The sequence below is a fragment of the Cottoperca gobio genome, chromosome 10 (assembly GCF_900634415.1).
Source record: "Cottoperca gobio chromosome 10, fCotGob3.1, whole genome shotgun sequence".
Taxonomy (NCBI): Eukaryota; Metazoa; Chordata; class Actinopteri; order Perciformes; family Bovichtidae; genus Cottoperca; species Cottoperca gobio.
Genome location: NC_041364.1, coordinates 5,655,839 through 5,680,146, shown reverse-complemented (window position 1 = coordinate 5,680,146; position 24,308 = coordinate 5,655,839). Strand labels below are relative to the sequence as shown.

The following is a 24,308-nucleotide window of genomic DNA, read 5'->3' as shown; positions in this document are numbered from 1 at the left end:
CATACTGAATTGAATGTTGTGTGCGTGGTATCAATCTGCTCCTTTAATTCTCGTACAAAAAGCTAATTAGCATATTTTACAAAATGTCAAACTCCAAAAAAATCCTTTTTAAAGCAACAGGACGCCTTAGTTGTGAAGTAGTTCATCTTTCCTCCTGTTTAAACGTAGATGAAGTAGTTCTACATTAACACTTCCACTGCAGCTACACGTACACGAATAACGTCTTCCCTTTAAGCCGTTCTCCTCTAGCGTTTAACAATCTTACAGAGAAACACGTTTCAAAAGAGCAGATGTTGCGTTTGAAAAATGGACTTTTTCTTCAATGGAAAAAAACCTTTGTAAACTCTTAGTTCTGTTGCTCTCTCGGGGCCGATGATGAGGCAGGTGGCATGTGAGGGAGAATACCAGAAAACGTGGGAATACGCTGAACAGATCAATCGTTAGTTTATTGCTAAGAGCATGCCTGTGTTTCTGCTTGCCTCCCCACACACACACATACATTAAATGTACATGTGATGTGAAATGCCACGTGTATGTCAGACGGTTATCAGCACGTCAGATGGTATTTACGTAAGCCAGCTGTTGAACGCTTCACAGTCAAACAACTGGAGCAGGCCGGAGAGGATAGTAATAATAATGTGACTGTTGAAGTTACTCCAGGAGGGATTTCCATTTTTTCTTTGCTAAAACCTGTCAAATGACCTCCAGTGTGTATCATCACAGCAGTCTCGTCTGCATCTTCTACCCCAATCCTTTTGAAGCAGGTTCAGAAGAGAAAAGATATAGCAAGACATCAGATCATGGGTGTGGTTTCCTGATGCAAACTTCTGTCTAAACAATGTAATGTTTTCTGGGGGATTGTGCCATATAGACCACCCATTGTGCAGAGGGAGGGAGAGGAAAAAGAGATGAGAGGGTTCACCGGTTGTTATACCAAGTGTAAGGAGCCACACACACATTAAAAATGCATCTTCACTGTATTGAAGCTGCCAAAACCAGAGATGCACGTGCAGCATCAGAGAAAGACAACAGAGCATCGTCACACACACGTAAACAACCGCATACACAGTTGCTGAAAACGTATACAGCTAGAAGATGCTACCCATAAATATGACTTAACAAATGTAAGCACCCACACACACACACACACACACACAGCCACACAAACACTTAACAACCTCCTGTCCCACACACTCATTACCGAGGAATGTAATTAGCATGCTAACACAAACAATGATGTGTAGGAGAGAATTGCGGTTTGGTAAAAAGAGTCAGGAGGAGGAGGAGGCACACGGTCACCAGAGACACAAGGGGTAGTAGAGCTTTAAACGTTAAGACGACTAGATATGAAGACATTCAGACAAAGTAGAGATGTCAGTGGTGTCTGTTCCACTACTGGAAGCCTTCCATAGAGATGTAAAGTAATACACAAAGGTGCTGTCAAGACATTTTGGAGTATTTTCCTTGTCTTTCCTTCACATCACATAAAGATATAGAAGGTAGATGGGGAAGCTACATGAATACAACAGAGGGGAGGGAGTCGGACGAAATAACAAGTCCTTTGAGGTCACAAACTCTTGTCTTACACTATAAGTGCTTCAGGTCAAATACATTCTGTATTTTGCCAACTAACGATTATTTTCATTATTGATGATCGACTTCAAAGTGTCCAAAATGTTGAGATAAATGTCCTTTCCATTGTTGAGTCCAAGTTGACGTCTTCAAATGTGTTGATCATCAGTTTGCGATGATATAAAATACAGAAAAGCAGCAAATGAGAAACTGAAACCAGAGAATGTTTTGAGTCTGGAAAACGATGAATCAACCGTCAAAATGGTTTCAGGTGAATTTTTCTGATCGATTAATCAAGTAATCTTCTCAGCTCAAGTATCATTTACCTGCTGGCTCCACTTCAGGAGTTGTGTCCAAATTGCAGAGCTAAGAAAGGAGGGGAGAAATAGCTCAAGTAGCACCTGTGGCAGATAATTAAGCCCTCCATCACTGCATATTGAGATTTCCTGGTTGAAAAATCCTCCATCTAACAGTCATAGGTGACCGATGAATAAAAAGAGTTAATCTTTAATGATTCAAGTCATTGTATGTTTAAACGACCCCCTCATTAATGTGTATTTTCCCACACACTGTGTTCAGTACTGATTAACCACGTTATTACATGTTGTGATAAAACACATTGTGTGAGTCGTGGTCGGCATCTGCCTGTCTTTCCATGTGAAGAATGGAGCGTCTTGAGTCCTCATAGAGTAAACAACTGCATACCACAGACAGATGCTTCAAACACACAACTTTACCTCTTTGTAAACACACACACTCTATAGACTCGCGTCAGTAAATCCCCTCCACCCTCACTCCTGTGTTTTAAGTCACAGCTAACTGTCGTAAAAACCATTTGACATGCTGATAACCGTTATATGGCCTGATGGGCATCTGCCCGCCAGCTTCAGGGTTTGCAGTGGAAGAACCGAAATGATATACAATATATTTCAGTTATAGAAGAACATGTCTATGACCTAGAGAGACCTCGATTTGCGGAGGTTTGATGCTCCAAAGACAAATCGTAATGTTCCTCGTTTGTCACGCTTTGTTTCTGTCCACCTGCTGTGCAACTTTTTTTAAGAAGAAATCGATCCGTTGTACGTCTGTAGAAACACGCGCGAACTAGCATGTAATGGTGAAACGAGTCGACCGGAGCCAAGCTAACGCGAGTATGAAGTGCCAGGTTGGTCGTAGTATCCTCCAATGCTCCAATTTAGCGATATAAATTATTTTATTTTATTTTATTCGTAAGCATGCTTACGTTAACATATTTCTAATGACCTTAAGTTGATTTATTTATATACTAGCCCACCATGTATCTCCCCGTCATAGAGCACATTCACCATGTAGCGCTGGTAGACCGCCAAAACTGGCAACTCCGCAGTGAGTCAGTGTCGGCTGAGCACTTTTAAATATCTCGTTTCTGTCTATATTTGCATCTTTTATCAATTATTATTATCAATTATTTTATTATTATTTGTAGGCTAATAGAGCAGACACAGTTTTAATGGGTTATATGTAATATCCCTGCTTGTTTTTATGAAATATCTGTATTGACTGCATAATCATATCTATCACCCCTTTACTTAACCCACTGCCACACGAGCCACCAATTAAAGCTTGGCGAGCCGCGCAGTGAGTAACACTGCCCTAGAGTCTTAGATTTGGAAACGACGACGCTTAATGTTAAAATAATGAAGAAGTCTGACTCTTTTATGCAGCTTCATTTATTATTTCTAATTGGTCACTTGATCAGTTTGTCCTTTCAATGAGAGAAAAGCAGAAACATTCAACACTGATGTGTTTGTTAATTACAAGGTGATTAACAGACAAAGGGAAGCTTCAAAGGTCACCAATGACTCTTTCAGTTCCTCTTGTTAAATCCTAACGTCAGGGCCAAATGTTGTCTTGTTGGAGCTGACTCGTACAATTTGTTCTTCTATTGTTGTTAATTTAGTTTGATTTCAGAAGTTTGGAAGATGTATTCGTCTCTGTTGGATCTTCAGACTATATTCTTGCTAGAAATGCTAATAAAACACAACATTAAATACACGTATCTGTGTGTGTTTTGTGCGCTGATAGAAATTCACCATCACTGACATGAACCCATTTGCAGGGACATTAAGGGGCAGCCTCTCTTCCCCACACCCCTCCTCTCCAATCACTGTTTTCCTTCTCAGAGTTTTACAGGGCCTGTTAATGTTAAAGGCTATTAGCCCACATTTAGATAAAGTCAATGTTTGCTTTGACTTTGCTAATGGTGGGGTGGTAATGGGGCTGTCTGGATGCTCTCTGTGGGGGTTGACGGTGTGTCGCAGTGATGTGAAGAAGTGTTGTGTGTTTATGGAGGGGGTGCAGCAGAGAGAAGAGCAACAAGAGAAGATAAGGTAGCAAAATAATCTTTTGTGGAGAGAAATAGTGAGACAAAGAAAGAAATGTGAAGGAACAATGACCCCTTAACATTCGGTTTCCCCCCCCCCTTAAGTTGCTATAATGCTGGGAAAATCCTCTTGTGCCACACTATCTGACAGTACCACGTATTTCTATCAACTCTTCATTTAAGCTATATGACGTTTATGTTATGACTGCATCATGCATTAGGTAATGATGTCTTGATGTCTTGATTATGGTTTTATACAACATTCAGCCTCACATATTTGGTCTGTTTTGAAACGAGAGCTCCATTAGATTAAAGGAAGTTCTTTAGGTTTGAACAGTGTTTGACTGCACGGCATGAGTTTCTCTCATCCCTTCACACCAACACCAACTTTTGACACTCGTGATTTTGCTAAGATGCCGTCTGACGCTGCAGTTGTATTTGTTGACTGTCGCAGGTAGTTGACGATGATTATTTCTCAGTTCCCCGTTTGAATGTGACGTTATACATATTTCAAAGTTTCTCTTTGTTCTCTCTCTTGCTCTCTTTCTCCAGCTTCTCTGTGTCTCTCCTACATACTGCAGTACTGTGTGGGTCGTGGCGCCACAGTGCTGTATTGTGGTCTCAGTGGGGTTGGGGTATGTTTGGTCAACGCTACAGCACTGCGGGTCAAAGGTCAGCCAGTGGATCAGGGAGGGGTCAGGGAGAGTGTGTGCGTGGGTTTCTGTGTGTGTGTGTGTGTGTGTGTGTGTGTGTGTGAGGTAGGGTCAGAGAAAGCACATGCCAGCACCAGAGGAGACTGTAATAACACACCAGCAACCCCACAGGACTACACACACTCTGATTTCACTGCTTTATCTCCTCTCTGTCTCTGTTCAGTGACCTCATTGACATGTGTGTCAGAAACAGAATGACTAAACATTCAATAATACATTCAACCTAGCTATTATGAAGATACTGACTAAAACTTTAGTGTTTCAACCCAAATGTAGCAGAGATTTAAAGTGTCCCCGTCTGCGAACATCTTAGTTTTGAGGGTTAAACGTACAATCCTTGCAATTATGTCTGTCAGCGAATCAAATCAAGGAATCTTACACTTACGCTGTACAGTCTGTAAAGTCCACTGAGACAAATGTGTAATTTGTGATATTAGGCTATATAAATACATTTGATCAGCAGTTGTGGCTGCCTTACACAATACCATGAGATGATATAACTTAGCTTGTCTCTAAGTATACGTTTTGGAGGTACAACATCTCACCCATTTAAAATGTGAATGAATCCAAAGCACAAATCATGTTTTTACAAACCGTGTTTGTAACATTTGGTTGAACATGTGTGGATGTTTGTAATTGGATTTGGTACTTTCAGTCATTGACATCACTACAATATTTAACTTGACACAAACACACCTAATTAATCCAAATTAGATTTAATCTGGCCAGGTGAGGCAACATAGAGAAATTATTGAAGTTATCAACTGATGATATTTGTCACATAAGAAAATACAAAGCTGTGTGTATTTCCATTAAAGGGCCAGTCGCAGATATATTAGTTCTTTCCAGTGAAACAATGCTCCAGGTTACTTTGGATAATCAATAGACTAGACTATTTTCTTTTAAAGGTAGAACAAGAGTAAAAGGTGTCCACAGGGAGGTCTTCATGAGTGTCACTCTGCTAATTGTCTGCCTTCACATCGTCTCTCTCTGATCTGTCTCTTCTCTCTGTCACTTTCTATCTCGCTCTCTGACAATTTAATTCCTTTACCACTTTCTTTGTCTCTGCTGGTTTCTCTCCCCCTTGTGTACCCTTCAATCAGACTTGTTTCCAACCTTTTTAACCCCCACCTACCACACACACACACACACACACATACACACACACACACACACACACACACACACACACACACAGTCTCCAGCTGTTATTTCTGATGGTGTTACAAATGAGATGTTGAAAGGTGATCGCTGGGACAGGAGACACAGACCCTTGTTTTCTTTGGGCTTCGGTCTGTCAGGTTGGGTCTGGTGGAGGGTGATACAGCAGCTGTGTGTATGTGTTTGTGTTATTGATGGACAGGAAAGCAAAGACTTTAAACCAAAAAATACCACTATTATGACCTCAGTCTGAAATGTGATTGACATGTTGTGGACAGTCAGCCACGCTCTCTCCCTCCTTGGATGTTTATCAGACCTACAGATGACCTTTGACCCCAGGAAGTGAAGGCTGATCAGGGGAAGGATGTTAAGGCGGACAGCTTTAGGAAATACTTTTTGTAAACTGTTGCTGTAGATTCTAGCTAGGACATATTGTGCTTGTTATGTTGCTTATTTATATTAATTTAAACATAAAGAGTCTTTGGTGGTATTCATATCATATATGTATATACACGTTTTACTATTTAATCTAGAATTACAAGATTATCAAGGAATATGCAAGTTCAATATCATGCCTTTTTCTTAAAGATGATTTTGAAACTAAAGTTATACAAGTAGCTAACTTCTTTAAAGATCAACTTGTTGCTTAGGTTGTGCAATGCTAGCAAGTGCGCTAATTGAGAGACCGTGTGTATGAAGTTAGCAGTAAAGTTACAGTGAACGTCGCAGTGCAGTGTGTATATAATATATTTGTTGGTGAAAAATGCTACAACTCCTCAAGACCCACGCCAAGTGCCTGCGTCTTGCAACCTGCTGATTATAGTGAAGGAGGTTTCCCCCGAAGCTAGAGACTAGACAATCACGGCTCTTAAGGTGCACCAGCTATTCTCATTGTAGTGACAAGCCGCTCCTCCACCACACATGAGGGGACACAAACTCACTCGTCTGTCTCCGCAGTGCCAGCTGTCCATGTGGAATCCATACTGCAGGGGGAATGTGAGAGGACTGTGAGAGATGTGGGGGTGGGTTCAGCGAGATGGGAACTAGAGGGGACGTATACACTGGTGACCGTGTGGCTGGACAAATACATTGTTATTGTCTCTAAATTTGTATGGTTTCATAGAATTCAAAATGTCTAAGATTTACTTGTTAGATTTGGTTATTTTGACATCATTTGGTCCACCAGCATCCCAAATTTCAAAGGAGTGTGAGGAAACGGTCTTCTGAAGAAATGTACTGATGCCTTTAGTCTGTCTTTTGGATTTGGAGATTTAGCTTTACATCAAGTGAATTTCATTAGAAGTTAAATGAATCTGGCTCTAAATATGTGGCTTGGCCTTAAACTTGTTGAATCTGACCTCAGTCCGTCCCATTCGTGCGAACGCGATACCTCAACACCTTGAGGACATTTCTTCAAATTTGGCACAAAAGTCCTTTTGGACTCAAGGGTGAGCTGATTAGATTTTTGCGGTCAAAGGTCAAGTTCACTGTGACTTCATAAAAAAGGTTTTTGGTCATAAACCTGGAATTCATATGCTAATTATGACAATTTCACACAATTGTCTAATAGGATCAAAAAGTGATGACATTTTGGACACACATGGGTGTAAAATGTAACTTCACAGGTTGGTGGTCCTTATTTTAAAATTGTGAATTTTGCTTTGTTGTTGTTTTGTACACATGACATCTATTGCCTGAGTCTATCCTGGAACAGGGATCCCCTTCTATTTCTTCCTTTTATTTTGTGCGTTCTTACTCATCCGAATCAACGGTCTAAGTGTTGTAAAGCCCTTTGACGCACGTTTGTGAAATGTATGTTTAGACTATACTAACAAAACTGACATGACATTGAAATTCATCTAATGCAACAGAAATGTCTACACTGAGCTTGAACTCAGCTCGGCTTAGACAGTGTGTTCTGACACAATGTGGTACAACTATTTCAGGATTTCACAGGCAGCCAAAGTAGACAGTGCATCTCGTGTTGATTATTATTAATAATTTGAAAAGCAGCAGAGAATAGCATTAGTGGCATTTCTTGCATTTTTCCTAAAGTAACAGGCAAAACATTGACCAGATCTGTGTAAAAATAAAGAACAGAGTATCTCCAGATATTGGTTACAGCCGCAGTGAAAAAAACCCAGGACATTAATCCCCTGCCAGTAACCACACAGTGCTGACGTCTAGCTGAAAGGCCTGCAGACCAGTTAACTGTGTTAATTATTTCCCACTACATGGCCCTTCATCACATTGGTCGGCTCAGCATACGTATTATCCGGAGGTAATCCCTCTGTTGTGCTGGCACCATTATCACACAGGGACACAACAGGCCTATTCTTCCACACGTAATTAACAAAGGTACTTATGGGCTGCTTTCTGGGATTTAACTGTTGTTTTGTCGCAGCTTTAGGGAAGGCAGTGAGAGGTGGAGAAAAATGGAGAAGGTGGGGGAAAAGAAAGCTCTCAGATCAGTGGTGTAGGGGAGTTTAGGTGTATAGCTTTAGTTTACTGTATGTAGCTCTAAGTGCTCGAAAGTTAGTTTTGTGCTTAAGTACACGTCTGAAGTACTTGTACTTTATGTGGGTATTTTAATTTTAGCATTACTGTTCTGTGAAACCCACTTATCTCCAGAATAACAGGACTTTTTCAGCTTTGTGACGATGCATTTTTCAGATAATCCAGTTCTTATATGGTTTATTTTGCTCAGGGGTTCTCAACAGCGGCGGTAGCGCCGCCCAGGGGGCGTTCAGAGGACGTCGGGGGGAGCTGGAAGCAATATTTTAGAAAGGGGGGCGTTCACGTGTCTTTGGGGGGCGTTTGTGTGTAACGGCCCGTGAGGTAATTCATAAACACACGTCCTTGAACACAACACGAGCGGAACGTGTCATCACGTGGTCACGTCATGTCATTGACATCAGCGAACGCAGCATGGCGAGTGTAAAACAAGAGAAAGGTGGATGCGGAATGTTCCAGGAGAAATGGACCAACAATTATTTCTTTGTGGAAGTAAAAGGCCAGTGTTTGTGTCGACGCGCTTGCGGTCATGAAAAAGGCTCTCGAGCTGCATTACACCACGAAACATGCCAAACTGCACGAGCTGAAAGGACGAGTCGAGTGCGTTCCGCCACCATTGCTCGAAAGCATTAATGTTATTCCAAAGATACACCATGAATAAAACTAATCTGAATTAATGTCAAAACACTAACACTCTGGTCGGGACTTGGACCAGCAGCAGACGAGCTGCACTCTGGCTGCTCGTAGCAGCAGAGCTAACATCAGCAGAGCTAACACCTGCAGAGCTAACAATCAGCAGAGCTAACAATCAGCAGAGCTAACAATCAGCAGAGCTAACAATCAGCAGAGCTAATGTTATAGCAGAGCTAACATCAGAAGAGCTAACACCTGCAGAGCTAACAATCAGCAGAGCTAACAATCAGCAGAGCTAACAATCAGCAGAGCTAACAATCAGCAGAGCTAATGTTATAGCAGAGCTAACATCAGAAGAGCTAACACCTGCAGAGCTAACACCTGCAGAGCTAACACCAGCCAAGCTAACGTTATAGCAGAGCTAACATCAGCAGAGCTAACACCTGCAGAGCTAACACCAGCAGAGCTAACACCTGCAGAGCTAACACCAGCAGGGCTAACACCAGCAGAGCTAACACCTGCAGAGCTAACACCTGCAGGGCTAACACCAGCAGGGCTAACACCAGCAGAGCTAACACCTGCAGAGCTAACACCTGCAGAGCTAACACCAGCAGGGCTAACACCAGCAGAGCTAACATCAGCAGAGCTAACACCTGCAGAGCTAACACCAGCAGGGCTAACACCAGCAGTAACTTCAATCTCAGAGAATTTGAATTTTTATAATAACATAATATAGCCGCCTAATAATAAGAAAAATATTATAAGAATTTAAATACTAAATTAATATAATCAATATGTAATATAAATTATAAATACTAAGAATAATAATTAGAATAATACAAACAGAATAATAATCAACATTAAAATTCAGGGGAGACAAACAGGAAGCCTACATTTTATTTGATGGGGGGGCGGTAAGGGACCTGGATAATGGATAGGGGGGCGCTGGCCCAAAAAAGCTTGAGAACCACTGATTTAGCTGAAAAAGCACAAATAAAGAAATATATAATTGTTAGTCAAGAAGGTATAGTTTTCACTGGACAGCTACATTATTCTACTCAATACTTTGATACATATTGTTGGACTTTGTTCTTGACTCGACGTGTATTTGACGGCTGTAGAACTCTCTTAAAGCACCGTTTTGCTTATTTCATTCACTTACTTAAAGCTCCTACACGCCCACGCCTCACCTGCACAGGTGTTTTCATTTAATAACCCTAATTAGACCTCCTCTCTCTGTTTGGGCATCACCTGTACAGACTGTCTCACTCACTCTCCTGTCCTGTTGTTACCTGTTAGTGCGGAACAATTTAAACCTTTTATCGCTCCTATCATTACATCATAGCTGTGCCCATTACAACCACAATAATGGAAAACACCTGTGTGGGTGTGCAAGACATAAAACTTTAATTGACAGAACTTTACATAGCTGTTTCAGTATTATTTCTATTACTAATAATTTTAAGTATTTACTTTTACTTAATGGATCTACATGCTTTACCAACACTTGGTAGCTTTAGCCTCATAAACGATGTGTAATGTAGGGTTCTGTGTTATTCCACTTACCGACTGTAATTATGACACACTCTCATACAGTATGCAGAATGATGAGAGGAAATAAAAAGGACAAGAGTTGAAGAAAACATGAATGAAGCAGACAGAGAGATCAGTCCACGCTGACAGCTACAAGTGACATGATGACTGATTGATCTCAGGTGGTATTCTGGGATTGTGTGTGTGTGTGTGTGTGTGTGTGTGTGTGTGTCTGTGTCTGTGTCTGTGTGTGTTTGGTGGAGAGTGTCCACTATCAATCAACACTTCTCGGGCTCAGTTTCTGAATCCCCCTGTGCGTCATGGCAAGTACTGTATGTGCTGGTAACACATACTCACTTTTAGTTTGTAAAAGGAATGATTCATGATTGGATATTTTTACTTCTTCACATATGGTGGTGAGTAATGCGGCTTTCAGATTGAATGCGGTGTGTGTGCCGCTTGGTTTAGCACAGATCTGACCAAATGTTCTGGGAAGTCGTGGAGGAGCTCGCTAAAAAATTGAGATGTACATGACGCTCTGTTTTTTTTTTAAAGGTTAAAGGTCACAACTTTGAGGTTTGTGTAAGAAATCAGTCGTATTGTTGTATTTTCATTTTGCAGTTTTATTTCCTTTTAAGACTTTGGGAGACATTGAGATGCCAATGAACATGGGGTGATTAGAAATAAAGAGATATAGGTTATGAACATGCAATCACACACACACACACACACACACACACACACAGACACCTAATCCCCTCTCTCTCTCTCTCTCTCTCTCTCTCTCTCTCTCTCTCTCTCTCTCTCTCTCTCTCTCTCTCTCTCTCTCTCTCTCTCTCTCTCTCTCTCTCTCTCTCTCTCTCTCACTCATACACACACAGTAGCCTGAAATGAGACAGTGACTTGAGCTGAACAAATGGACTTAGTCACGGCTGAGGATTGGTGTGGAATGTGTGTGTGTGTGTGTGTGTTATGTGTTATGTGCATGCTTGGAATGTCTGACCCACCCAGTGAAGCAGAAAACACAGGTGAAGGAGGAGGAGAAGGAGGAGGAGGAAACACAGGAGGAAGAAGGAGGAATACTGAATTATCACATGCAGCTTGAGTGTGCGTTTAGGTTCAATTATTTAAAAGTGCTTTATAAATTAAGTTTTAGCTACAAAACTTAAATGTATCTGTTAACAGGGATGTAATGCATGAAGAAATAACAGGTTAAACCTTTGTGACTATGTCATAAACACAGGAAACTTAGTCAGAGGTATCAAACATAAAAGTCAGATAAGAGTGATGTTTATTCAGATGGTGACCCAGTAAGTATTGATTTGGTGAGTGGCAGGTCAAAAGAAGACTAATACTTAAAATGTAACTTCTAGGAAGCCAAGTCTGTCTGTCTGTCTCTCTCTCTCTCTCTCTCTCTCTCTCTCTCTCTCTCGCTCTCTCTCTCTCTCTCTCTCTCTCTCGCTCTCTCGCTCTCTCTCTCTCGCTCTCTCTCTCGCTCTCCCTCTCTCTCTCTCTCTCTCTCTCTCTCGCCATCATACTCTGTCTCCTTCTTTATATGTGTAATGTCAATATGAAAGGCTCCCTTACAGCAAATATTCACCTTTTTATCATTAAAGTGGACCACAGCAGGTGGTGTGTGTGTGTGTGTGTGTGTGTGTGTGTGTGTGTGTGTGTGTGTGTGTGTTACCCCTGCGGTTAATGAGTAACAGTGTCTGCCTCCAAAATGCTGATAAAAGTCAGGTCGAGGACACAGGTTTACTTCAAACACACATGCACACAAACAATCACACACACTCAAGAGTGTGTTAACTATTTATTATCTGCCACCAACCACGTCTTACCTTATCTGTAAGGCACGAGGCACTCTGCAGATAACACACACACACAAACGGATGTATTTACGGTAAATGTAGTTAATCACAAAAGGTGTGTTTAATTGTACTTTGGTTCAGAGGGTCATTGCTCAGTTGTGTCCACTGCTGGCGACGGCAACTTGACATTGACAGAATAAGTAAATTGACCCCGACCTCAGATTCCTCACATACGACCACAACACCTGCCACTGCTGCGCTGGTGGGGAGGGACTTTGCAGTCGCTGGTGAAGGTTGGCTGGAGTGAAATGGTGAAGCTGTTTTCACGTCTGCATGTCTGCAATTTTCTCACGTTGTAAAAATGTTGCTCTTTTAATCAAGTGTCCTCTAAGTGTTGAAACAAAATACATAACTATTAAACCTTAAATGCAAAACCCACATCTTCTCTACCGAACAGAATGAAGCCAATTTCAAACCTTTCTGTCTCCATGCTCCACAGAGCAACTTTCATAGGAACAGGGTCCCGCCTCCAAAGCTGTATCCACTTCTCTTTAGACATCAGTGCATGTTGCTTCCTGATGCCACTTGTCTTACAGGTCAATGCTTCTGCATAAGTAGAAATAGACTGTTTTGCAGTTGTTGTTTTTCTTTTAAAATGTTTTAAACTTAAATTGACGTTGACCTACTTTCAGCTGGTCTGCCGTTTGTTCAGTCCTGCTCACTTTTACACATGTGCTGTATGCTTCAGAGAGCTGAGATACAAAAGGTGTTTAAATAACTCCATCCTTAAAGTGAAGCAAAGCTCATCAGGTCACATGGATGTTTTGGAGACACTCTGTCACCACCGGAGACAGGTGTGACATTTTAATACGCTCACTGACAAACTTTGTAAGAATCCAATTTACCTTCGGTCTCCGTCCGTAAAAGACCAAACATAACTAACAACTAGCAGATCAGAGTTGTTAATGAACCATTGAGGATGTTTTGAACTCTGTCAATCACAGAATGTTAACGTAACATAAGTTTATAGAAAGCAAAGTACATTCTGTTGCGGTTTTTATCCAAGGTACTCATTAAAATGTCAGTAAATCCTTAAATGTGAGCAGGTAGTTGTTTCGTGAGGATTAATTCCCTTTCCTGACTCCGTCCCTTAACGTTCTGCTGACGTGTGTCTTTCCTGCTATCTTTCACACATTATTTCCCCTCGTTTTCTTCCCTCATTGTACTTTCTAACGGCCTAAATTGTTATTACACACTCACACTCACACAAGTGCATACTGTGCATGATGTGGTTTCTGAAAAGCCCTTTATAAGCTCTAAAAGAATGTTCTCGTTTCAAACCGCCCTCAGGTTTTTGGTGGTTTGCAGAACTTTATGTTCTCCGTCTGGGTTTCCTCAAAAGCCTCATTCCCACGTTTCCGATGTTTCGAGTATCCTTCGTCTTTACTACCGCAGTGTTTATTTTTGGGAACTTGGACTGCAGGTTTCCCAGGTGGACATGTTTTTATGCATTTTAATTTGTTTAACTAAAATCAAACATTTGCATTTAAGCGATGTTTCTGCATGAATCAGCGTTGGTCTCTCGCTCTGGACACCAACAGGAGGGATGCAGGTGTATTCAGGTGATTACTGTGAAGCTTTTGTCACCAGTAGATTGTCCGGGCTACTTCTTTCCATAAGTAGCTGCTTCGTCAACATGCTGATTGTAAAATGCATTTTAAAAAGGCGTTTTAGTCGGGTTACTATTCTCCCATTAGAGACACAGAGTCGTGAGTTAGTAATTCTACTCTTTTCATTCACAAATAAAAAACATTCCTGCATAATGACATAAATAAATCTAATTTCAGAGTGACATATTAACAGTTAAAGGTTTTTATTAAAATCACCCCGAAGCTCGCTGCTGCAAAGAATTGTGCAGCGAGTCTCGCTGGATGTTTTAGTAGCTAATGTAGACATTTCTCTCACAGTTGCAAACACAAGACGAGATTTCAAAATGGCAAATTGTTCCCATATTGGCTTTTCCTTTTCCCCTTAGTTAGTTAAATTTACCGTCTTCATAAATCTCTTCTCCTGTATTCATTTGGGTGTGTTGAGTCATTAAAATGATTCACTGCTTTTTTTAGTTTTTTGGGGCTTAAACTGAGCAAATTTATTGCTCTTGCCAAGTGTAAACCCAACAGGAAAAGGTCTGTGGTAGATGTTACACCTTACCCCGCTGCTTTCAGAACATTAACATGAAATATAAACGCTGGTCTTAGAAGCAACAGTTTGACTATAAGGGCATTTTATATCAAACTGAGGGTCCATCTTATTCTGTATGTGTGTGAGGTGATATTTCTAAATGAGGTTTAGGGAAATCATTGAGCTCAAGTTTTCTCCTTCAAGGGGTTAGTCCCCATTTGTGGAAAGTTTTTCCTCCAGTGAAAAGCAGACAGGTGCAGCAACCTGAAGAGAAGAACGGTGGAACAATATAACCAGCTATTAAATCTGCAGTGAAAGGAGCCGAGAGAGAAAGAGACGTGAAGATGAAGAGAGTAAAAAGAGAGAGAGAAAGTAAGAGCAAGAGAACACATTACAACATTACAACATTACAACATTACAACATTACAACATTACATGTCTCGGAGATTATTATCAGGCCATAAAATATCTGATTAAGACAAATGAAAAAAGGATTTACACAAAGTTTTACACCTGTGTGTGTGTGTGTGGTGTGCGTGTGTGTGTGCGTGCGCTCTCAGACAGCCGATGGTGTGAGTCGCTGAGGGGATCAGGTTCCATACCAACCACTCAGCAGATTCCTCAAAGTTCTTCTGGCCGCTGTGTGTTTTTCTTTTGTGTGCGTGTGTGAGACAAGTGTAAGCCTTAGGTTTAATGTGTAAAAGTGTGTGTGTGTGTGTGTGTGTGTGTGTGTGTGTGTGTGTGTGTGTGTGTGTGTGTGTGATGTAGCCCCTCCATGATGTCGGTGTATCCTCCCCAGCCTCAGGCCCAGTGTTAACTGTCAGGACAGAGTAACAAGCAGCAGTTGACCTATTGTCGGGGTGGAAGTGACTGGGTCACAAGGAGAAAGTGTATACCTGAGGAAGACAACTTAATGTGTTCCCATCAGTGTGCCTGTTGCCTCGGGCCAAAGAAAGCCCCAAATGTATCAGAGTGTGTGTGAGTGAACTACAGGAGGAGAAGGAAAGACAATCAGCGAGATGTCTGACATTTTTGGTCGAGTTAAATCTGTCAGTTTAAGCATCGTGATGAAAAACATTCAACCTCGGATCAGATAATCCCACTGGTCATAATCAATTTAGAGAGTATTGACGTGATAACAGGATCCAGACTTGTAAAGAGAATTCAGATAGAAAAACATCACAGCGGGGGATTACAGGGTTTCACGGAAAGTGTTGCATAAATAGCCGATTTACGAGTATTTGGGTAATTTGAGTTTTGCACACACACATTCTCATTGAAGCACATTGCGGAAGGATAAACCTTATTACCTCTGAGCTTATTTAAAAGTACAAGAGAGAAAGAGACTGATCCAATAATAATGATGACCTTTTAAAAACCTAGTTGTCTCTCCGTGCTCAAGTCTTTCATAGCTCAGCATGTACACACACACACACACACACACACACACACACCTCTACCTTGTGCAGTACATCGACGCTGCGTCCCGCTGTTAAGTGCTCTCCATCAAAAGCATTCCTCAGCTCTCCCCTCTCTCTCTCTCCAGTCTCACTTCCCTGCCAACAACAACGTTGTGTTGGACTCTGCAGAACCATCTCAGAGTGCTAAGACCCGAGGAACGTTACGGGCATTAAAAAGTGAACTCTCCATCCAAAACCGAAACATAAAGGGCCGTCCCGGCTGTCACACACGGCCAAAATATGCAAAAGAAATCAACTAAATTAGCAGGTAATTTTAAAAAAATGACAAAGCATTTGGAGGCTTTGCTTTCACGGGCGTTTATTGTTCTCCAATGTAAAATATGTTACAAATCCTACTTTGTCAGCCGGTTATGGCTTCGATTATTTTTCATCTAAGTAAATTTCCCTGAAGGAAGTCTGTGAAAAGCATTAGTGAGTCTGATTTAAACAAACAGTCCTGCAACTCAGACATTAGCTGAGAATCAGAGAACCAAAGAAAACATACTAGAGCTGAGTTTGTGCTAAACTCCAGTGTGTTGTATCTGCTAATGTTACCGTGTGAAAATGCGACGGCGTACCGTAGTATTTGTTGGCCGAAGCAAGAAAAACAGTCTGTCTGCACTCGAGTGTGACGACTAATAGCAGAATTGATGTCTGCAGATGATTCTAGATGAGACAGAGACAAATGTGAGAGAAAGATCCCACTAATCAGTCACACTATTACACACGTGGTACACATGTGTTAAGATACTGACGTCTTCCAGCTCATTATCTCACATCCGCTTAGAAATCAGAGGAAAAATATGCTCCTTATAACTCCAGAACTTCAAAAATAATGTACACCGCAAACAGGAACTGCTAATAGCTTATTGGGCATACTTTTAATAATGGCAATTTGCCAAACATATAACAAATATAGGCAAAAAAACTCAAGTTGTAACAACTAACTAACATCGTACGTCCTGTAGTGTGAAAACTTAGAGCTCGATTATCCTCTAAACAGTCCTTTATACGCTAGTTACAATATTGTTGGGGAGCGCCCTTCATATTGAACATAGTGCTAATCTATCCTGGGATGGGACTCTCGGGAATATGCATGTTCCCCCAAATCTCAAACTTTTCCTTTTATGGAATTGAAGCAGTGCATTTGCAGTTGTTTCTGGGAGTATCCAGTAAAAGAACAGAATGTGTGAACTGATTTCTGCTCTGCTTTATTTGGCCTTCAGCTACCATCCATGCAGAGGATGTGCAGCGCTGAGCTGGAAGGCTCTAGCCTCTGTGGGAGTAGTGTGTTTCTGACGTGGGCTGTATTTTCCTGTCATTAGACTGCAGAATACCAGACGTGCACGCCTAATCTACCGACACACTCCCTGTATAAAAGGAGAAAGAGAGGGAGGGTGTGCGTGGTATGTGTTTGTGTGTGTCTGGAGGCCCACAAACAATCTTCAAGGTGCTTTAGATCGCCTTTGGGAGCCGGTTGCAAGCAAGGGAGTGCCGTAAAGCCCCAAATGGACTAAACAGACCAACGTTTTAAAGGCCTGCAATTTTCTTTTCTCCCCCACACACACACACACACACACACACACACACACACACACACACACACATACACAAAGACATATGCATCCTAAACAATATATAAACAGACAAAGATGCACACAAGACTGTAATTAGTATTAACTGCAGCGTTTATATAAAATGACCCATACATGTGCAAAGGCACACACTCACACACTGACCCTGTGTCTCGTGAAGGAGAAGAATAAATGTTTCACTCTCTTCAGTTTCACCCCTAGAGACAGATTTAAAAAGACGTTACTTCGGTCATGGATCGTGGAAGAGGAGGAGGAGGACCAGGATGAGGAGGGGAAGGAGGGAGGAGTGGAGGAAAAGGGGGAGGTAGATTTAGGGGAGGTTAACTGTTGAAAGTTGAGAGGTTCAGTTCGAGGTCCTGCTCCTGTGAGCCTCTGGGGAAGAAACTGGGGAAGTTATGTGTGTGTGCAGATCCGAAAGAGGCAGGAGACCAGTAAATCACAGAGGAGAGAAGGAAGAGGTACTGCATTGAACGAAGAGGATGGTGCGAATGAGTGTGATGAAAGAGAAAAGAGAGAGCAGGGAGTAAGAGAACAACATAGAGAGAGAGGGAAAGAGTGATGACAGGGGAGAAGAGAGGATGGGAGGAGGTAGGATAGTAATGGGAAGCGAAGGGGGAGTTCAGGGGAATGAGATTACAATCTGTTGGAAGAAGAAATGAGAAGAAGAAATAAATAAGGAGAATAAATGGAAACATTAAAGGAATACGAGGAAAGGGAGGAATATGTATAGTAGGCAAGAGAAAGAAAGAAACAGGAGTTAAAGTAAGAACAGAAGATTATACAGAGGGAGATATAAAGTGTGTAAAAAGAAAAAAGAGCACAAGCGAGTGAGAAAAGAGAAAGAAGCGGGGAGAAGGAGTGAGCTGTCGGGCCCCTGATGAGAAAGCCATACAGCTACACGAACACATTCCCCGTCCAGGAACGAGGAGGATGGCGGGAGGACAGAGGCTCCCGTGAATACCTCTGTGTGACTAATGCCTTTTTCACACATTTCACCTCCATCCATCATCGTGTCCACCTCCCGCTCGCCTCGTTAAAACAACAGCCTGACGCGAGCAAATGCTAGAAGACTACTGTAACTGTTCTCCTTCTTTATAATCAGCTTTGTGTACACGACACCGTATTCATCTCCGACATCTACAGCTGCACACAGGAGGAATAAATCAAGATGTTTTGTTTTGGTGACAGTTGACAGCTGGCCACTGCGAGCCAATCATGTGATGTCTTTTTTTTCCTTTTGACACCCTGAAGGTGTCTTTGAAGCCAAGCTAAAGAAAAGTGCAGAGAAGTAAACGCAACTAATTATCTGCAAGGGGAAAGAAGTTTTTACACTTAAAACAGGAAATGTTAAAGAATAACTCTAACCCAAGAAACAAATATATATATATATATATATATATATATATTCAATTGTTACCCCTGAAACGTGATGCGTATCGCCTGAGTAAAATGTTCTAACCAAGAGAAAGATGGCCGACAAACAAAGTTGTTCAGGAGGTACAGTTGGTCGTTCATTAATGGCAGAGTTAGTCTACCGTTTAATTTAATTAATTAATTAATTTCCACTATAATCTGCTTCACTGGATTTAAATATATTGGGGGGTTTTGTAACTCCTCCTGTGTACTTCTCCTCTAAACACATAAACATAGCACAAATCTGCCGTTAAAGCGTTTTCACAAGGGCAAATGAACGATATCAGGCTGTGTTTACGCCACGTGATAAGAAAGTATCAGAGAAAAAGTGTGTTTCAATAAATGAAACACACCTGAAATGTTTTTATGTGAGGTGTTTCTAATCTTTATCAGACCGTATGTATTCTTCTAGATAAGCCTCTATCAGGCTCATTGTTCAAATCAAGCCAGCCTTTGTCCTTCCTCTTTAAATCTTTCCTAAACTACAGGACATGACCTGAAGCGGTTGTTTTCTGATGGTTTTGCCTTGTGTAGTCTGTTAGGACATTTTGTTTGCTACATGGTGGCCTATTATGTGTTTTCACTGCTGTGTTTGGAGAGAAGCCAGAAGTAATGAGAAGAAATGCACTGAACCTTGCTAACTCCTACACCTCCTCCTGCTTCCATCTCTCATCTTCCTGTTTCTCTTTCTTTGTACTGCTCCCCGATGCGACCATATTTCATTCCCTTTTCTCTTCTCAGACTTACTCCCTTAAATTCCATCCTCCCTCATTCCCTTAATTTCCTCCCTTCTTCTCTTCTTACCTTCCTTCCTTCCTCTATTCCTCCTCCTCCTCCTCCTCCTCACCCCTATGTGTTCTCTCCATCACCCCCACTTCTCCCCACAATTTCCTCCCACCTTTCCCAGTCAATCAGGCTGCTCCTTCACCTCCCTCTGTTTTTCTAGTGTGCAGTTTCACAGCAGAGCGGCTACTGAGCGGTCAAGGTCACGCCTGATTTTATGTCTCGCCACGACATCTCGGTTGATATTAGCATGGCTTTGTGTTTGCTCCCGAGGAACTCTTTTGTTGTCTGTGATACAATGTCAATGTTTTAACTACGGCGTTATAAACTTCTTAAAGGTCAGAGGATAATTCCTCTGTGTTAATGCTTCTGGAGAGCGAGTGGCTGTACACATGGTTATATGTGGAATAGGCATTTACGAGCGGTCATCCTCACCTCGATCATAAACCTATGATAAAGTACTTTTCTTAAAATGCCTCCATCCCTCAACGCACCTATAACTGCAGCGATGCATCCACCCGTTGTTTGTGAATCCACACTTTGTGTAACTAGTGTGATGAGGGAGTTGTGTGTTTGATCATCTCAATGACTCTTCTTCTCCTCTCCCACATTTAAGGTCCACCCCGGGTGTCGGAGCGGGTGGCCCACCGGCAGAGCATCCGTCTGGGTCGCACCATGAAGCTGCCCTGCCCCGTGGAGGGCGACCCCCCGCCGCTCATCATGTGGACCAAAGATGGCCGCAACATCCACAGTGGCTGGACGCGGTTCAGGGTGTTACAGCACGCTCTGCGTATCAAAGAGGTGGAGACTGAAGACGCAGGGACTTACATCTGTAAGGCGACCAACGGGTTCGGCAGCGTGAACATCAACTACACGCTCATCGTTATAGGTAAGTGGTTTGTTGAAACAATGTTAGTGTGACATGAGACACCAGTCTGTACTGAAACACACTTGATATGTTACTTAAGAACTTAGTTAAAGGTCCAAGGCACTCAATTTATTTGCAAAGCACAACTCTTTTATTTCTGCTATCCTCTGGTCATGACTCATCATTATTCAGTCTTTATTTTTCTTTAAAATCTTTGTTCATGCTTGTTTGCTTCCATTGACTCTACTGTGTGAGGACACAAGTAATTACAGGTTATTTAGTTTCTATTCTTTTAGAAAAGAATAAAAAGATATTTAAACAAAAAACATTAGCAACAACAGACCTTAAAAACACACAAAATTACAAACACAAGACCGCTCGGGGCGAGACAAAGCCACGTTTACTGTAAATAGGTTTTCGACTGCTATAATTAGCCCAGTTAGCTTGGTGGGGCCATTATACAGTAATCAAGTCCGTGTAGTTCCCCAGATGATGAAGCTCACAGTGTGTTTCTGCTGTGTGCACGCGTTTGTGTGTGTGACCACTGTATGATTATGAACGAGGCATGAAGTGTCAGGTCTGTGTGCGCCTCAATGTTGAATATCTCTGTAAAAGACACATTGTTGTGCCTTGTTTTCTACATAATCATTTTCTAATTTAGCATTTGTTCCGTATGTCTGGGTGTGTTTGTCTGGGAGTTTTACAAACTATGAGTTGTGTTGTCGGTGGCTGTGTTTCGTGACCCCGTGGACTCTGACAACCTTTGCACTCAAATGCAGTTTTGTTTCTTTCTATTCTGGGACTCAAATAGCTGCTTCCCTCAACTCCTGTCCATGTAAACAAAATACCTGGAGGGGAGACGGTGTGCACATTTACACATGCAAGTCAGTGTGCGTCTGTCTCTACACCACTCTGTGTGTGTGCATCACTCCGTGCCATCCCATGTGTGTGTGTGTGTGTCAGATTCCAGCGTTCCAGAGAATCTGACTAAAGCATCTCTCTCTGCCCACCGCCGGCACTTCAAAGTTGGCCTGGAGTAAAATGTTCCGATACAGATATTACCAGCCGATATTTTCTGTAATTAATGTTTGTGAGCACGGTTTGTTTTCAGAACAGTTTGATCGTTAATTATTTGTGACGTTACACCACTTAGCAAACAAACAATTGGTGTTATTCTCAAAGATGCAGCAGTGTCTGTTATAATATTAAAGACGTATTGTTGCTTCACTTACATTAATGAAACTGAAAGTACAATTTCTGTTTCTGTCAAATTGTATTTGCACGAATATGTTTTTTATCCCAGTGGGTTCAATACATTGGGCGTATTGGCAGTAAATAATGTGCTTTTATTCTGCAGTAATCATTATCGGTATGTGATCCAGAGCTGTATCGGTTCTGACCTGAACTTCAAAGGCGAGCTGGCATACAGAGGGCAGCAGGGCGGGGGGGGCAGCAGCTGCCGCTGAGGTCATCCAAGCAGACAGCTGCTCCCTCCCTCCCTCCCTCTCTCTCTCTCTCTCTTTACCTCCCTCCCTTGTTCACTCCCGCTCATTCACCGTCCCTTTCATTCACTTTCATATATGCGCGCATGTGCTTCAGAAACAATGGATTGGGACTCATTGGACACCTTACCACGTGAAATAAGGACTCTTTTAATTGACTAGGATTTCTACTCCTACAGTAATGTCACCCAAACATACACACATAGATTCTAATGAACACAGCTGTCTATTAGATTTAAATGTAGGCTGTTTGTATGCACACCTGCAATAGAAAACGCTGTAGACCTTAAAGTCCGTCTACAGTAGATGTCCAGTCCAGCAGCTGCTCCGGAGAACTGTAGAGTCAAATTTAAGATTTTAAATGTTGCAAGATAACTTTTTCTTAGACCTTTTAGGAGTTCTCGTACTGAAACTCAACTTTATGGCCAGCTAGAAGTGTTTAACTCCTTAAAGTTTACAGTGAACAGTGAACAACTGGGCAGAACTTCACCTGCTGAGATTGTCAGCTACTAAATACATCGATGTGACATTTTGCTGTTTCCAAGACCAAGAATGAACTTTGAAACTCAATACAGAAGTTCTCAGGGAAACATTTTTAATGAATAGACATTAAGCGTTTAATCATATACCTCAAATCTATGCTCTAGAGCTTTTATTTTGGCACGGATTGACACAAACTCTGGTTAAAATTGCAAGAGGATTGCCGTGAATAGGTTCACATGCTGACCAAGAATAAGAGGCTACACCACTGCATGTTTTGAAGATTACACAAATGGTACCCAGAGATACTTTGTGCTCCAGCAGGTTAACCTTCAAAGATGACCCCTCCCTGTAATTCAAGCCAGGAATCATGCCGCGGCATCTCCTTGGAGCGGCAGTTAGTGTGCTTTCATAGCTGGAACAATCTGCATAGGCAATGATGTTGAAAGCATGGATGCAGTCGTCTCAGCGTGTAGTTGTTGAGTGTTTCTCTCTCTGCTGCTTTGCATCGCCTCCTCCCATCTCTCCTCCACCTCCCCTGTGTTCATCTCCTCTCCTGTGTGGTCCTGCGGTAATTATTCTATGGCCGCTCCGCTTCCCAGTAATGAGCCCACACCTGCGTCTTATTGTCTTTCCCTCTCAATTTCTAACCCAAAGTATCTTTAACACCTTTTTCATATTAACACTCAGTCTCGGCCCCTCATTCCTCCTTCCTCAGTTAGCCTTCTCATTTTCCTCTCCAACCGCACGCTTTAATTTGTATCAATATTTTCACAGTTTCCCATTTTTTCCCGGACGTAATAGCGTTTGATTGCCGTAAAAGATCCAGTGTACCGCTGCCCGGTGGTTGGAAGTGATGGAGAGGCTTTGTGAGGGCAGGCTTTCGTTGGCGGAGGAAATGAGTGTTTGTTCTTTCATTGTGTGGAGGTTGGGAAATGTGTGCGTGAGTAAATAGTCTGTGTGTGTGTGTGTGTGTGTGTATACGTGCTTGTTTATCCGTGGGGTTGTGTATGTATGCGTTGGTGTACGCAGATTTATAGGACCACCAGTAAAGTGAAACTACTCAACAAACCTCAATGTCCTTCAAAACGCCGCGAGAGAGGAGCGCGCTCGTTTGTTCCTCCCACTCGCTGTCTTGATCTCTCTCTTTCGTGTCTCTGCTGTCTGTCTTTCGTAGTTGCTCTAAATTACATTTTGAAATTGTTTCCCTCCTCCTATGAGAGTGATTGATAGAAAAAAATTAATAGTTCAAACCAGATGTGACGACAATGCGAGCGTGTCTGGAGCAGAGTTGGGAAGCCGTGCGTAAGAAAGAAGGAAGGAAGCGGTTTAGAGTGTGTTTTTAATGCACGCGAACATGAAAATGCGGTTTCGAGTTCTAATGAAAATGTTCATCAACATACTTTTGTCGGAGCGCGTGCGTGTGTGTGTGTGTGTGCGTGTGTGTTTGCATGCAGGTCCATTCATGAGTGACTGGTGTGATGATTTGTGGTGATTTAAGAGCTCAGTCATAGCAGCTGACATCTGGCCATAATTGGAGAACAAAGAGGAAAAGAGAGACAGAGAAAGATATCAAGCGTAGAAAAAACTGTTTGAATAAATGAGCTTTTACGCAATTTATGTTCGTCAAGCGGCACGCGCGTAATGAATGTGGAAATAAGAAAAATGAAAGCGAGAGATAAAACGTGACAAATGGAAAACGTACTCTAAACAGTACTTGGAAGAGG

General features: G+C 42.0%; 1 protein-coding gene across 1 annotated transcript in view; it reads left to right on the top strand.

Annotated features, from left to right (window-relative positions):
- fgfrl1a (fibroblast growth factor receptor like 1a) overlaps window positions 1-24,308 on the top strand; it is a 57,823-nt gene that overhangs the window by 4,958 nt on the left and 28,557 nt on the right. Inside the window, exon 3 of the mRNA XM_029440884.1 lies at window positions 20,348-20,620. Within this exon, the coding sequence (XP_029296744.1) occupies window positions 20,348-20,620 (273 nt within the window). The remainder of the gene's footprint in view (window positions 1-20,347; window positions 20,621-24,308) is intronic.